Below are 16,481 nucleotides of genomic sequence, written 5' to 3' on the forward strand. Positions count from 1 at the left end.
TAATATCCCAATCCAATTCATATTGGATCAAACCAGTGGGTATTGTGCATATTGTGTCTGCCCTGGCAAGAACCTTCGTTCTGAAGAGCAGTATGGCTGGGATTCTGCAGTGCAGTTTTCTGATAAGTGACATGATTGCGGGAGGACTAAGCACGCAGTAATTAGGCTTCATTTACACACAGCAGTTTCTGAAGCACAAGAATATAGTGTCTCTTCTAAGTAACGAGTTACTTATTAGTAGCCCTGTGTATTTAATTAGGAAAGTTACAAACATCAAGCACACTATTGGCACTGCTCTGCTGTCTAGGATCATGGCTGTGTATACTCTGTGCTTAACAAAACATCAAAATCCTGCAGCTAGGCAATTCAGATTGTGAGCCAAGTAAAGCTACGGTCTGCAATACTGAATACATGTGCTTATTTTGCATACGATATTCCTTCTGTTAATCATGGAGAGTGGCAAAAAGACCCTTAAGACCTATCTGCTTGGCCTGGTTTTCCGGGGTTTTAAAACTGTTTTAAATGTTGTAATTGTTAATTGGTTTTATATTATTTTTTATAGTTTTTGATTTTAACTGTTAATCGATTTGAATTGTTTTTATTTTAATGTAACCCTGAGCCATTTTTGGAAGGGTAGTATGGAAATAAAATAAAATAAAATAAAATAAAATAAAATAAAATAAAATAAAATAAATGCAGAGTAGTCAAGCTTGACTTCTATCTTGCCCAATGAAACTGGTGTGGACATGGATCTCTATCTGCTCATCTGGCTTTTTGGATGTCCTTATTTACGCCCCTTTCCAATAGTCCATGAGGCAGGCCTACAAATGTTGGCCATTGGTACCATCACAGGAGGCGAATGCTCAGGGATTTTTGGCATTGCCTACCCAACGAGCGATGGAACATAGGTGATAGCACTGTTGCACTTGCAAGTTTCTCTGTGTTATCACCCCTTCTTTATCCCTACCCCCACTAATGATTTAGGTTAAAATCGCAGCCCTTTTTTGCACAGAAAAGGTTTAGGGTACGGATCAGGGTAACAGTGAACAAACTATTGCATTCTCTCCATGGAGTGATCTTTGGAGGATATTCCTGCCAATTTTCATTTCCATTCCTCTGTCAACATCTACAATGTTTTATAGTAGTTTTTGTGTTTTAAACACTTTTTAAAGTTTATAAACCATCATTGCACATTTGGCTGCTGAAGGGCCAATGATTAGGACAAAAAAGCATGATAACACACTGAAAGCTGAATGCAATGCCATCCCCCTATTTACCATCTCTAAGTACATAGAGATGTCAGAAATCACAATGAGTATTCATCTTCCCCAGCTGGCTCCAACTACCTCAGTTGGCTCTTGAACTAAAAAGAGAGTGATACTGTATAAGTTTGCTAACCCAGGGTTTCTTAACCTTGGGCCTCCCATCATCCTCAGCCACAAAGGCCATGTCTGGGGATTCTGGGAGTTGTAGTCCAACATCATCTGGGGGCCCAAGGTTAAGAAACCCTGTTCTAACCCATTTCAGAAGAGTGTGGTGATGATAAAACCCCAAATTGTGAAAGAAGATTTGTATAAAACCACAGGTTATAACCAAGATTATTATAAATGGTGGCTCACATTCTGCATAGCAAAACCCAGATGATTCAGTACCACCTACACTGCTGTGTGACTGCCTAGTTGCAGAACAGGGTGGCTGCTCTATTGTGACTTAAAATTCTGCAGACCTAGTTGCAGAGCGCAATACCCATCAGAAATAAGAGACACCATGTTGCGCATCTGCGCTCGCAGTTTTAAATTGCAGCAGGTCCCAGAGGCAATTGATTGGCCACTGTGGGAAACAGAGTGCTGGACTAGATGGGCCTTGGGCCTGATGCAGCAAGGCTCTTCTTATATCCTAGGAATGGAGGGATTCACTCGTCACATAAAAAGGTACCAGAGCGCCTTAAAGCAACAGAGTACAGCAAATAAAGGCAGGAGAGGGGGCAGCTATTACTAGGGGTGTGTGAGCCAGCTTGGTTTGAGCCGGGCTTGATGCCGAGCTGGTGTAGCTCCACAGGTTCGGAGTGGAACTGGATTGGCCTTGGCCGGTCTGAGTCCGAACTGAACTGGGCTTGGTTTGAACTGAGCCAGCTCAGTACTCTACTAGTAAAAAGGGCTGTCCTAAGAGTAGAGGGGGCGGGAGGGAACTGAATAGCTACTTTAAAATGCCACTGCAGTTATGACCCATAACATAGCCTCTATATCAGAACCAAGTATACAAGAATCAAAATTGGCTTTGTGTCCAGTTCAAGCCTCACTACCAGAAACTGTCTAGTAGGCATGCTGAACTCTTAGTGAGCTGTTGAGTCAGGAAATAATCTATCTAAAGGGTGCATTGTTAGAAGGGTAAATTGTTAGCTGGTTAATCTTTAGCATTGTTAGAATGGTAAATGGTAAATGTTTAGCTTCCCCTAAGAAGACATCCTGTTGTTGTATTAATGTATCCCGTATATTTATCCTTTCTGGCTGGCTTACCATAGGGTACATTCCTAGTTTGAATTCTGTCTGTTACATACGTTATTGCTTTTCGTCATTGTGCTTTGTTTGCAACATGATAGGTAAAGCTGGCAACCAACTGTTTTAGACAGTTATCTCCTGAAACACCCCTTGCTCCTTACTCCCTCTTCTAGACCCTAATCAGGAAAGGAGCTCAAGAATTAGCTGTTTACTTCCTGAGATGTTTGCAGCAAAGGACAAACAGCGACAGTTCCTTCCTGATAAGATTTATCAGGTGGTTTTCCTTTGAAATAAAGATGTGCTTTGTCATGGGAACAGGGTGTTTGTGGCTTAGCTATTAACATGTATGGAGACTCATGATGGATGTTGCATTGCACCAAAGACTTTGTGTTCAGATCAAAGGATCAAAGGAGTATAAAGACAGGGGAGCAGCAGGCATGATTTGAATTCAGCAATCATTCCGCAAACTCGCTGACTCTGTGAGGCCATCCAGTCAAACAGAAGTCTTACCAGACATAACTTGTTTGCAATCCCCTCTGCGCAGCAGGGAATTGGAGTGAGTTGAGATCTGCTTTCAACTCTGGAAGAGGATCTCCAAGATATGCCATCTCCTGCCTAGCTGCTGCCTCACCGTTCACAAGCTGCAAACCCTAGCAACGCTTACTTGCTGACATCATCTAGAATTGGTAAAGGTTATCTCTGCAGACTCTCCAAGCTCCTTGATCTTCATCTAACTGCCCTCTCCCCCTTCTTTCTCCTGACAGTCCAGCCTGCCTGACCTGCCATTCCCTTGCCTCCTCCTTCCACCCTAAGCTTTCTTTGTGTCTCTTCCTCTTCCCTCCCCTCCCTTAGAGTGTTTATAATGTTACTGGTTGCTAGCTAATACTGATATCATATACATGCAACACATAAGGCAGCCATCATGCATATACTAGAATTGTTTAGAAATTGACTTGCCATATGCTGTTATTATTAGTTCAATAAAGCTTTGGAATTGCATACAAGTTGTAGAATTAGCATTTTGTCACCACTATACCAATTTTGATCTGTGATCACCTGATTAGAATCAGGTGGCAGGGTGGCCAAGTTCCTTTTCACTCCGGCATTGCATTCTGTGTATGCTCAAGAGCTAAGTGACTTTGAGGCATGGGGGGGTGCATCCCTCAAAGTAGGCAAGGCTGGTGGCAGGCCAGTATGGGGTTTGGGCTTCCGCGCATGTGTGGTGTCCATTTTAATGACCTCCATGCATGCACAGAGGCATGGAGTCACACAAATGGCCTCTACACAAATGGCCTCTGTGCATGTGCGGAGGTCACTGGTAAAGGGGAATCCTTACCCGATTCTCCTCTACCAGTAAAGCTCCAAGCCAGGTGAACTGGTTCCGGTTCCACGAGGGGCAAAACCAAAACGGGCTGGGTCGAATCTGGTCTGGATTTGAGCCGAACCGGCAAAACCAGTTTTGTGAACATTCTAGCTGTTACTCCTCTCCCAAGTGCTCATTTTTGTTTAATGTAAAATTTTACCCAAATATGCCTTACATGTGAACAATGCAGCCCGATGGATAAAAAGACACATGACTACTACCCTATTATATCCAGTCTGGCCCTGTGAGAAATGCTTTACTGATCTCCTAAAAGCAAAAAATACATGGACATTAAAGACAGTGGCAGTGAACTAATGTAACATGCAAGGCCCAAATCTATGAATGAGAATATAATATCAGATTCAACTCTAAAATATTATGCTTGAGACAAAGAATTCAAACCACTGGAAAAAGTTGCCATATTACTGCTTGTTGTCTGGCTGTCTTTTTCAACATCAGAATGCTTTTTACAGCCCAAGAGATTGTAGACATGCCTTTGACACTGCAAGGAGGCATAAAAATAGATCAAGGGATCAATGCAACAGTTTATTGCACCAGTACAGGTTGCCAGCAAGTAGGCAAAATAGAGACGCTCCAATTGTTGCCCATCTGAAAGGTTATGCATCAATATTGTGACATTGGTTGGCCCAAAACAAAGAATAAAAGAGCACAAAACAGCTGCAGATAAAAATACGGCACGTCTCCTCTTACCTGCCTTTGCAGCAACATTGGATGAAGAAAGCTTCCTTATAATGCCCACATAACAGGTGGTAGATATTATGAATGGGATAAAAAAGAAGAAAACAGATAATGTACACCAGTAATAGCGAAACTTTTCAATAACAGAGAGATCTAACTCATCATGGCAGGTAGTAACATTTAACTGATATAATCTCTTTGTGTGCTCAGTCATTAGCAGAGGTATCGCACCAGCTATGGCTGCAATCCATATGGCCAAGCACACCGTATAGGCTCGCCTTACAGTGCGCCAGGACAAAGACTGCATCGGGTACACCACTGCCAGGAAACGATCAACGCTTATCACCATCATCAGCAGTATGGAGCAGTACATGTTGCTGTAGAAAGCAGCTGTGACAAAACGGCACATTTCTGGTCCAAATATCCAGTTGTGTCCAGAAAAACGGTAGACAATCTGAAAAGGCAATACGCTCACAAAGAGTACGTCAGCAGAAGCCAGGTTGAGCATGTACACCACAGCTGGCTTCTTAAGCTGTATTTTGGTCACGAAGATGAGAATTGCTATAATGTTTAGAGGGAGACTCAGTACAACCACAAAGGTGTGAACGGAAGGAACGAAACAGGTCAGCCATAAACTAGTCAAGTATCTTTCAATGTCTTCAGAGTGGTTAAGTTGGGTTATGTTTGAACTGGAATTGCCCGATTCAATTTCAATCGTTTGGTTAATATTAAAAAATGATGAATACCAAACCTCGAACGATGAATCTGAAAGGAAAAGCAATATACAAATCAAACATAGAACATATCACTTGTATAAATAATAATGTTACAAAACTTAATATCACTCTTTTCTTATGCATAAAAGTTGAGATTTCTGATTTATTCATATATTTATTTGGATTTTAAAATTTCCAGTGTTGAGAAAATTAACACCGTTTTCCTTCTCACTTTGGACTTCTCTTGTACCACTAAGTCAGTTCTATTTGCTCAAAATGTAGCAACATTTAGATGCAGGCATAAGAGATATGCAATGTAATAACCGAAAGTTTGTATTGTTGTCCTGCCTCCCAACATAACAGATTGTGCTTCTAATGCTCTGTCTTATGTTCCAAATCCTGTATGTAAAAGTTTATTTACTGACATTAGCCATTTCAGAAATAATAATACATCTTTGAGTTGAGTTTGTGTAATCCATGTCATGTGAATGGTTCCTTCCATTTGAGCAACAAATGTCAATGAATTGGAAGTTCATTGAGACATCAAGAAGTACTCCTAACCTGTGCAATCCTATACATACGTACACTAGAGTAAGGGAACAAAGGTTTTACTCAAATAGACATACATGGGATTATGCTGTCAGTTCCATAAATCAGGTGCAACTGTGTTCCTGCAGATCATTCTGCAGGCAGTCGTATACTTTACTCTCTTGATTTCATGGCAATCAAGGCCATGTCCAGAGTATTATTTCCACATTTTGTTGTTCTCATAATTGATTGTGTGTTGTTTTCCATATATTTATATGTTGCCTCCACCTAAAATTGCAGGTTCTTTTTCTTAATAAATGCAGCATTAGCACAGTTGCATCCATAGCCCATGTAAAGTAAAGTGTGCCATTAAGTCGATTTCGACACCTGGCACCCACAGAGCCCTGTGGTTGTCTCCTTGGTAGAGTACGGGAGGGGTTTACCATTGCCTCCTCCCGTGCAGTATGAGATAATGCCTTTCAGCATCTTCTTATATTGCTGCTGCCTGATATAGTACCAGCAGGGATTCGACATTTCTCTGTGTGTGGTGATAGGAAAATAATTTTGAAAATAATTTTGCATATGCAAATTAGCAGCTGCACTCTCCAGTTGATTTGTATTTGCTCCGGATTTCTACCAACTATAGTTGGGGAAGATATCTTTCCCTGACTATTTGTTCTTGACATTTTAACAGCAGCTATTGAACAACAACAACAAAAAGCACAGCTTTTTAATTAAGGCGGCAATTCTGTACACATTTATTTGAGAGAAGATCTGGTTTAAACCAATGGCGCTTACTTCTAAGTAGGCATGCATTGAACGTAAAGCCAAGAAAGTCCTTAAACATTACAATACACAGCCTAGTAGGCAGTCAGTGATTCACATCAAAACAAGCTATCCTCTCGATAAAGGTCCCCTGCTGATAACAAACAAGGCAACATTCCTCAGGGGATTACTGTACTTGTAAAAGTGAAACCCTTCCAGCTAACATCCTGTGCTCTCCCTCTCTTAAGCCAAGTCCAGCGGTTGAGCAGAATAGTGACTGCACGTTTTGCTCCATAATTCCGCTTCTCCAGCTTAGCTTTAAAAATTTTTTTAAAAAATGCTAAATCTGATATCTGCGCTAATCCGGGTGGGCTAAGCAAGCCGGGTGAGTTGCTTAAAATCCGGGTGATACCTGGAATTCCAGGGGGCATAACTACTCTAGTTATGAAAAGCTTTTACCTCTGCACCCCCATGCAAAAACATCCCATAAGCACTGAGGCATAGATTTTCCTCACTCACGGGTCTCTCTCTCTCTCTCTCTCTCTCTCTCTCTCTCTCTCTCTCTCTCTCTCTCTCTCTCTTTTAACTTAGTTATTCTTTTGAACATAATATTTAGAAAGGGTTGGAGAAAGTGAACCTCCACCAAAAAAAGGGGGAGGGATAATAAATAGGTCCCACAGTGGAACACCTTCCTTCCCACCTTGTGTTCAAACTACTGCTGGTGTTAAAGCATGGACAAAACATGTAGGTTTGTACTCACTTTGCTTGTCTGCTCTTGCTGTGCTGAATAAAGTGTGAGATACACTAAGCAGAGAAAGCAATATCTTCAGAGAGGGATCCATTTCTCCTGCAAAGAAGCACCTCGAGTTCTGGTTCCAGGTCTGGATGCAGGCTGCAGGGGTTTGCCTCCAAAGAAATCCCTTGTGCCCCACTGAACAGAAATTCACTGAGATCGGCTTGCACTCTCCACCTGCTCATCCAGTTTGGATTTGGGCCTCGGCAAGAGAAGATACATTACCAAAGAACCACCTAACCTACTAAGAGAAAGTAGGGCTTAAAAATGAGGCAGAGGTGGATCTATAAATTTCTCCTTTCTAGCTGCTTCCAAAAGCAACATATTTAATACTCTCAGACATTTCTGCTAATTTATATCACCTCACTCGAGTAATTAACCTCATCATCTTACGTGAAAAACTATATGCGGTTTGTCAGTTCATGGATCTTTCTTAATATTTGTCCTCAGAAGGCACCTTCAAAAAACAAAATATTTCTGAATAATGCATGTAATGGATAGAGAAGCATTTGCTGTGGCTTTCAGTTTCCAGAAAAAAGCAATTAAGCCTCATTAATGAATGGAACTTAGTATTTTTCATTTGTTCTGAGCATAAAGTGTGTTTTACTATTAATTTATTTGCATCACAATAACCTTGCATGAAAAAGTAACTTGTATACACTCACCGAGAAAACTTTGTGGCTGAGCAAGGAAATTATATTTCTTCTCGCCTCAAAGGTAACACAAGCCATCCAAGCACACCATGGTTCAATTCACTTTTGCTACTACTGTTATACCATTGCAATGAATCCAAGATCATTCCTGTTGATCATATAGAGGAAATAACCAAAAGTAAGGCCCGAGAGTATGTAAATGTACTAGGGACAGGGATGAGTCACATCAGGACATCAAAGCCTGTCCTAATTGTATGGATATTGTTTTGCTTGATATGCTCTGTTCAAAATGAAAGACAGTACTACCATATCTTATTCCATTGTATTAGGAGTTCTCAAACTTGGGTCCCCAGATTTAGTTGAACTACAGTTCCCATCATCCCCAGCCACAGCCTCTGGGGACCCCAGTTTCAGAGCCTCTGCATTACATAATTGCCAGATCCCATCATTTTCTTTCATTTTGTCATGAAATAAATGACATTCTTTCCTGGGGGAATTGAATGTAGCTAATGCAACTCTTGAGGACTGGAAAGTAGCTAATATAACTCCAATTTCCAAGTAGGGATCTAGGGGAGATCCAGGAAATTACAGGCTGGTCAGCATAACTTCTGTGCCCTGTAAATTGATGGAAAGCGTATTTAAAGAAAAAATAGTTAAACATATAGGAGAACAGGCCTTGCTGAAGGAGGACCAGCATGGCTTCTGTAAGGGAAAGTTTTGTCTCACAAACCTTTTTTTTTTTAGTTCTTTGAGAGTGTCTACAGGTGTGTGAACAAAGGTGATCCAGTTGACATAGTATACTTAGACTTCCAAAAAGCTTTTGACCAAGTTCCACACCCAAGGCTCTTGTGTAAACTTAGCAGTCATGGGATAAGGCGACAGGTTCATATGTGGATTGGTAACTGGTTGAAGGACAGGAAATAGAGGGAAGGAATAAATGGGCAGTTTTCACAATGGAGCAAAGTAAGATTAGTACTCGAACCAGTGCTCTTTAACTTGTTCACAAATGATCTACAAGTTGGGGTGATATGGGGCCAAATTTGCAGATGACACTAAACTATTCAGGGTAGTGAAATCCAAAGCAGATTGTGAGGTGCTTCAAAAAGATCTCTTCAAACTGGGGGAGTGGGAGACAAAATGGCAAATGCAGTTCAATGTAAGCAAGTGTAAAGTGGTGCATATTGGGACAAAAAAAACCCCTAACTTCACATATATGCTGATGGGATCTGAGCTGTGAGTGACTGACCAAGAGAGAGCTCTTGGGGTTCTGGTGGTCAGCTCATTGAAAGTGTTGACTCAGTGTGTGGCAGCTGTGAAAATGGCCAATTCCATGCTAGGGATCATTAGGAAGGGAATTGAAAATAAAAATGCTAGCGTTATAATGCCCTTATACAAATTTATGGTGCAGCCACCCTTTGGAGTACTGTGTTCAGTTCTGCTTGCCACATGTTAAGAAGGACCTTGTAGAACTGGAGAAGGTGCAGAAGAGGGCAAGCAAAATGATCAGGGGCCTGGAGCACCTTCCTTATAAAGCAAGGCAACAGCAACTGGGGTTTTTAGTTTGGAAAAGAGTTGACTACAGGGAGACATGATAGATGTATAAACAAAATACTTCCAAAAAACACATAATGATGCATATAATGGATACAAAAACACCGTTCATGGTTTTGAACACATCAGAATCCATAAAAAACAATTAAGCCTTGATAATGAACATAAAATGGTTTTTTCCCCAGTGCACAGAGTGCTTGACTACTAACCTCATTCCTTAAGCCAATATCCCTGAGGGGAAGTGACTCATCACTTCAGGGCTGAGCTAGTCTTTGAAACTGAATCTCCCAAATACAAGCCCCTGCCTCACTCTGTGGCTCAACAGTAATACTATTAAAACATTGCTAAGACCAAATCCATTGTAAGAATGAACCAAAAGCCAGAGACTGAGGCTTTGTGAAATTTTGCATTTTTTTTAATTTTTAATTTGAATTTTGAATTTTTTGCTAAAAAACCTCAAATTTTTAACTTTGGAGGCATAATTCACTCCAGCAGAGTAGGACAGGGGGAGGCAACAATGTGTTTGCTTTAACTGGGGCAACCTTTGGACAACCTTTGGACAACCTTTAGTCAGTTCCAACTGATGTATAGTGAAATAATAACAGAATTGCACAGCTTGAGATAGTTTGAATAATAGTTCTCTGCAAGGGAAGTAGCTTTGCCTGTCAGTACAAAGCACTGTAAAAGCTTTGTCCCTCTAGTAATTTTCCATCTCCCCAAAGGTTAAAGCGACCGACCATGGAATGTAGAAAAGCTGGTATGTTGAAAAGCTGATATGTCTAGGAAGAAATTGGCTGTCTGCCTGCGTATATGTTTATAGATTGTTGTATGGCCTTGGTTAGGCGCCCTGGCATCAACATGCTGTTTTCTTGTGTGGATGACTTTTGCATTTTTCTTGTATAAAGCTATGGCTGTTTGAAATGATTCTTTGTCCTGCTTCAAGCATTAGCCAAAGCAGCACCTCTGTTACTTAAGGCAGAATAAAACTTTGATCTTTAAGTCCTCTCGCCTGGGCTGATAATTATTGGGCTCCATCCGCCCAGGAACGAACCTCACCTACTGGGTCAAGTCTACCCTAGTACATCACAACCATCATAGCTCCCCCAACACACACATTTATTTATTTATTTATTTATTTATTTATTTATTTATTTATTACATTTACAAACCGCCCCATCCAGAGGCTCTGGGCAGTGCATAACTAGTTTAAATAACATTAAAAAAAACCCCATCATTTAAAACACACTAAAACCAATATAAAAACAATTTTAACACAATTTAAAACCAATTAAAAATACTTAAAAACAATTTTAAAACCTTGGAAGGCCAGGCCAAACAAGTAAGTCTTTAGGGCTCTCTTAAAGGCCAACAGCGAGTCTAAACTGCCAATATCTGCCGGGAGTGCATTCCATAGCCCGGGAGCAGCTACAGAAAAGGCCCAGTTCCGCATCATCACCAGACATACTGGTGGTAACTAGAGATGGACCACTCCAGATCGACCTCAACATGCAATGGAGATCATACAGAAGAAGGCGCTCTCTAAGGTAGCCCAGACCCAAGCCGTTCAGGGCTTTAAAGGTAATAACCAGCACTTTGTATTTTGCCCAGAAACATATCAGCAGCCAGTGCAACTGTTTTAAAACAGGCATAAGGGATGTGCGAAACGTTTCGGATACAAAACGTTTTGTACCCCAAACAGCCTGTTTCGGGTGTTTTGTAGACAAAACAAAACACCCATTTTCCAGATCCAAAAGTTTGGATACAAAACAAAACGTCCCTGTTTCGGCTACAAAACTTTTTGTTATTTCGGACCTCCATTTTGTGGTGATCTCTGAGTCAGTCTCCATTTTGTGTTTGACATCTCTTTGAATTTCCCACCCTTCCAGCCTTCTGATCGGTGACCTAAATCATGGGCTGACCTGCTGACAATTCCCTCCTTGTTCCTCATTGGCTCTTTTGCTTCTTGCCACTCTTTACTGACCCCACATTGGCCAGGGGAAGGATTGCTAACCCATGGGGTGCTGGGTTCTGTTGATTCTGTGGTGTTCTGAGTGTAGATTTTCTGGTAGCATATGAGAGTGGATTCTTGTTTTTCACTGAAAATCTCATATGCTACCAGAGAATTTATAATGAACACCTCAGAAACAACAAAACCCAGTACCCCACGGGCTTGTGGGTATGGGGGTGGTTGGCACCCTATGTGCACTACACAAACCCTCACTCAGGGCAACCCCAGTGCCCCCCAAGTGGAATTATGGGGCTGATGAAACCAAAACCTCCATTATCCCCTATGGGAGAAATCTTAGACATGTAAACTTCATCAAATCACAAAAGATCAGCCCTTTGCCCAATTTCTTTGAAATAATTCTGGAAGTTTCCTTGCCCCCATTGGGCACTACCACCCACCACACTCCACTCTGGGTCATCCCTTTTCCCTTGATTTGAAGCGATACATTTTCTGGAATCTCCATTATTCCCTATGGGAAAATTCTTAAAGATGTGTAAACTTAAAAAATTCACAAAAAATCAGCCCTTTGCCTAATTCCTTTGAAATTTGGCTGCTAGCTTCCACCCATTGGACACTACCACCACCCCCCACTCTTTTTGCCCTGGGACCCTTTAAAAAATCCAAATCAATTCGGATTTGGAAAATTCAGCTACAAAATAAAACAGGGCTGATTCGGATTCAGAAAATTTTGGTACAAAACAAAACGGGGGTGTTTCAATTTGTATACAAATCGAAACAAGAAAATTCCAAAATGCACACCCCTAACTCTGGTTGCCCCGGAGACCAATCTAGCTGCCGCATTTTGAACTAACTAAAGTTTCTGAATTATGTACAAAGGCAGCCTCATGTAGAGTGCATTGCAATAGTCAAATACTGGAAGTTACCAGCTGATGCACCACTGTTTTGAGATCGTTCTCTTCAAGGAATGGATGTAGCTGTCAAATCATCCGAAGTTGATGGAAAGTGCTCCTGGCCAAAGCCTCCACCTGAGATACCAGGGTGAGGCCTAGATCCAAGAGCACTCCCAAGCTGCGTAAATGTTCCTTCTAGGGGAGTATAACCCCATCCAGCACAGGAAGACCTAACTCATCCTTCAAATTATGATCGCCCACAATGAGCACCTCCGTCCTGCTTGGATTCAGCTTCAATTTGTTATCTCTAATCCAGCCCATTACTGCCTGTAGGCAGACATTTAGGAAGTGAATGCCATTTCCTGATGACATACTGAAAACACCCTGCACCAGATCTCCTGATGACCTCACCCAGCAGTTTCATGTAGATGTTAAAAAGCATTTGTGACAGGATGGAACCCTGAGGGACTCCATATAATAGCTCCCATTTCAAAGAGCAACCTTCACCAAGTTCCACCATCTGGAATCTGCCTGAGAAATAGGAGCTGAACCACTGCAAAGCAATACCTCCTAACCCCAACTCCCCCAGGCAATCCAGAAGGATACCATAGTCAATGGTATCAAACGCCGTTGAGAGATCCAAAAGAACCAGCAGAGTCACACTTTCTCTGACGATTCCCTGGTAAAATACATCCATCAGGCTGACCAAGGCAGACTCAACTCCATACGCTGCTCTAAAGCCAGTTTGAAATGGGTCTAGACAGGGGCGTAACTACTATTAGGCAAGGGGAGGCGGCTGCCTGGGACCCCCCACACCTCGAGGAGCTCCCCAGAGGCAAGTCACATGACTATATATTGTGAAGTGTGTGTATCAGCGAGGGGCCCATTTTAAAATTTTGTCTCTGGGCCCATTCCAGCCTTGTTACGCCCCTGGGTCTAGATAATCGGTTGCCTGCCAAACTGCCTCCACTTGCACTCCAGTCACCTTCCTTGCTTCTCCAGACCTTGCAACTCCTATGTGTACCAAGGGGCCACTTTTAAAGCCGGTCGGAAGGAGTGATCATGATAGAATCGCTGGCAGGATCAACGTCAAAACCCTCCAAGGCTTTTTGGAATTCTACTGGGTCCAGCAACTGTCTCGGTTGGACCATTTTAATAGGTCCTCCACCCCTGCAGGGCTGGGTTGTGGCTGTGAAACCAACCTTAACCAGGTAGTGGTACGTCCATGAAAATGTGGAAACCACAGGATCCCCCTGCCCACAGAATACCCCCCTGATCCGAACAAAAGACCAAACCAAGTGTGTGGCCGGCAACATGAGTTGGTCCTGAAATTAGCTGGTCATGGCTGCTATGAACTCCTGAGCTGCACCAGACAAGTCAGCCTCACAATGGATATTGATGTCCCCCAGCACTAAAAGTCTGGGTGACTCCAATGCCAACTCCGAGACCAGCTCTGTCAGCTCAGTTAGGGAGTCAGTTGGGTAGAGGGGTGGACAGTATACCAACAGAACCCCCAATCTATCCCTAGTTGCCAGCCTCAGGAATACACACTCGATATAAGTCAACTGTTGCACAGGGACCCTGGTAAACAGTATTCTTATCAACCACGGCCACTCCACACACACCCCCACTCACTTCCCCTAGCCTGCTCCACCACAGAGTAGCCTGGTGGGAGAAGCTGGGCCCAAACTGGGCCACTAGCCTCCCCCATCCAGGTCAAATCATGGATGATTTGGGTCTTATTCTGAACCGACCTGGCATTGCAGAGCAGCAAGGCCAGGTTCTGTGAGTAGTTGGAACTGCTCCCCAAGACCAGAGGCCTGACAGGGCAGCCGGAAGTGGGAAGAGTTAATAAATTACTGGTTTCCTTTCCCCTGTAATGGCCAGCTGTTCTGCCAACGCCAATTCTTCTATTCCCCACCACTACAGTAATAGCTGCCCCACAGCTGCCGTACCCCCACTCCCATCACCCTGCCTAAGAGAACCCAAACACATTATAACCAAAGGCCTGGCACAACCCAATAAAAGGAGGACTAACAAACTTTAACCCAGACCTCCAACCCCACCTTAATAGAATTCCCCCCCCCCACCTCAGCCCCACACTGAAGGCCCGGCACCAAATTCCACTTAATACTCCCAAGGGCTCCAGAAATCCCCCTCTCACGAGAGATCCCTGGTCCTCGGGGGCAGATGGAATCAGTCAAGCACTCAGGAAGAAGGCACAGGAGAGCAATCAGCCTGCAGGCGGGCTTCTCTTCTTCAGGGGTCTGGGCTGCAAGCACAAACCACCTCAGCCAGATCAGGGATGTGCAGGCACCTCATAAAGCTATTATTTTGACAATAACAGCTTTATGAGGCGGCAAGGGAATTTTTGTAAAGCACAAAAACTTTTTTTCAAAAAGAAATTTCATGGCTCTTAAGTTAGTTATGACTAACTTGTCTCATTTATTTCAATGGTGTATAGTCATGACTGACTAGCCTAGATGTTAGCTATTAACAGTTTTATTACTATTATTATTTATTTTCAGCTTATGCAGATTTTTGTTTTAAAACCTTATCTAACTGCTTTGGGATTTTTTAAATGAAAAATGGTAAATAAATTCAATAATAAAATAAATATTATCTATCCAACTGGTGAGATAGCTTAAAAGTTGTGATAGTTACTTGCCAAATATCACAAAGACTTTATGCACTGGACTGTATATTAGGGGTGTGCAAACAGGTTCGATGTCGAACGTGTTCAACATCGAAACCGAACAACTCGACCCAACTCAACTCCGGCCCGAACACCCCCTGATGTTTGGGGAGTTCGCGAGCTTGATTTTTTAAAAAAAATTACTTTTACTTCCCTCAGGGGAGTTCATGGAGGCCCGGGAGGGGTGTCCATGGAAGTTCCCCCTCCTCCCGCTGGCCTTCCTCGTGGTTTTTGGCCTTCACCTGGTGGCCATTATGGAGGCTGCGCAGCTGCCCACATGGAACTCCTCCAGGAACTCCCTCTAGGAGAGTAAATTTTTTTTTTTAAACAATTTTAAGCTCACGAACCCCCTTGGACCGAACTAAACTGGGGGGGGGGGTGGAGTTTGAGGGGGTTGCTGGACCGAACTGGCCCGGTTGGGTTCAAGGCCAGTCCAGCCTCAAACCGAACCGGGCCAGCCGGAACTGTGCACTTCCCTACTGTATATTCCTTGCCACCATATCCAGACTTATTTATTTATTGCCTTTATCTACTGCCCTCTATAAAATCTCTGGGTGGTATGTTCCTCAGGACTTTCCAGATACATCCTTGCCAGAAACTGGCAATTACATGGGTTCCACAGCGGTATCCCTCTATTGCTGCTATTGTCTCACTTATTTTCCTTCACTGTACTCTCACCTTGGAATAATTTGCTAAGCAGCTGAAATGAAGCTATGGTGACCTCTTGTGGCTATAAAGCATAACTGTAGCCAAATGCAGTTGCCTCACACATAAGCAGAATCCATCAGTTCAGTGATGATCTTCTCTAATGTTGCTTTTCTTTAGGTATATGGAAATGCTTGACTAACAAGCAGAAGGTTGCTTGTTCGAATCCCCACTGGTGCTATATTGGGCAGCAGCGATATAAGAAGATGCTGAAAGGCATCATCTCACTGCACTGGAGGAGGCAATGGTAAACCCCACTGTATTCTGAAACCGCCCTGAGCCATTTTTGGAAGGGCAGTATAGAAATCGAATAAATCATCATCATCATCATTCTACCAAAGAAAACCACAGGGCTCTGTCGGTGCTAGGAGTCAAAATCGACTTGATGGCACACTTTACCTTTTTTATGTTCAAAAACATGTGGTGAAAGCATGTACACCCAACTGAAGAATGAGATGCACAAGCCACTCTTTGAATACCACATGAGTGTTGCCCTCTGCATACAAACCTGAAGAGTGGATGTAGCTGGTGGAACGGCTTCAATAATGTTTGAAGCTGTTTTGAGAAAATGATCAAAGGTATATGTCATGAAGTCAGCATGGTTGGATGTGATTGTGGCACACATAAGCACTTAAGAGCCCTGTTTGATCAGACCA

At 42.7% G+C, this 16,481-nt stretch overlaps 1 protein-coding gene across 3 annotated transcripts; it reads right to left on the reverse strand.

The window, feature by feature from the left end:
• Window positions 1–4,159: 4,159 nt before the first annotated feature.
• LOC128346011 (proteinase-activated receptor 1-like) lies at window positions 4,160–15,182 on the reverse strand. Of its 3 annotated transcripts, none has more exons than XM_053298798.1 (3): window positions 15,090–15,182; window positions 7,330–8,163; window positions 4,160–5,325 (listed from the first exon to the last, which is right to left on the reverse strand). In XM_053298798.1, the coding sequence occupies exons 2-3, from the start codon at window positions 7,409–7,411 to the stop codon at window positions 4,238–4,240; spliced, it is 1,170 nt and encodes a 389-aa protein (XP_053154773.1). In that variant the 5' UTR covers window positions 7,412–8,163; window positions 15,090–15,182; the 3' UTR covers window positions 4,160–4,237. The 3 variants fall into 3 exon arrangements, with proteins under 3 accessions (XP_053154773.1, XP_053154772.1, XP_053154771.1); XM_053298797.1 differs by lacking the exon at window positions 15,090–15,182 and adding an exon at window positions 14,590–14,680; XM_053298796.1 differs by lacking the exon at window positions 15,090–15,182 and adding an exon at window positions 8,746–9,143.
• Window positions 15,183–16,481: the final 1,299 nt, after the last annotated feature.

This window comes from Hemicordylus capensis, chromosome 2 (genome assembly GCF_027244095.1).
Source record: "Hemicordylus capensis ecotype Gifberg chromosome 2, rHemCap1.1.pri, whole genome shotgun sequence".
NCBI classification, from domain to species: domain Eukaryota; kingdom Metazoa; phylum Chordata; class Lepidosauria; order Squamata; family Cordylidae; genus Hemicordylus; species Hemicordylus capensis.

Coding starts and splice junctions, on each gene's coding strand:
- LOC128346011 (XM_053298798.1), bottom strand. CDS start 7,411: ATGGATCCCTCTCTGAAGATATTGCTTTCTCTGCTTAGTGTATCTCAC. Junction 5,326..7,329: donor AGCAAGAGCAGACAAGCAAA/GTGAGTACAAAC, acceptor TTTTCCTTTCAG/ATTCATCGTTCGAGGTTTGG.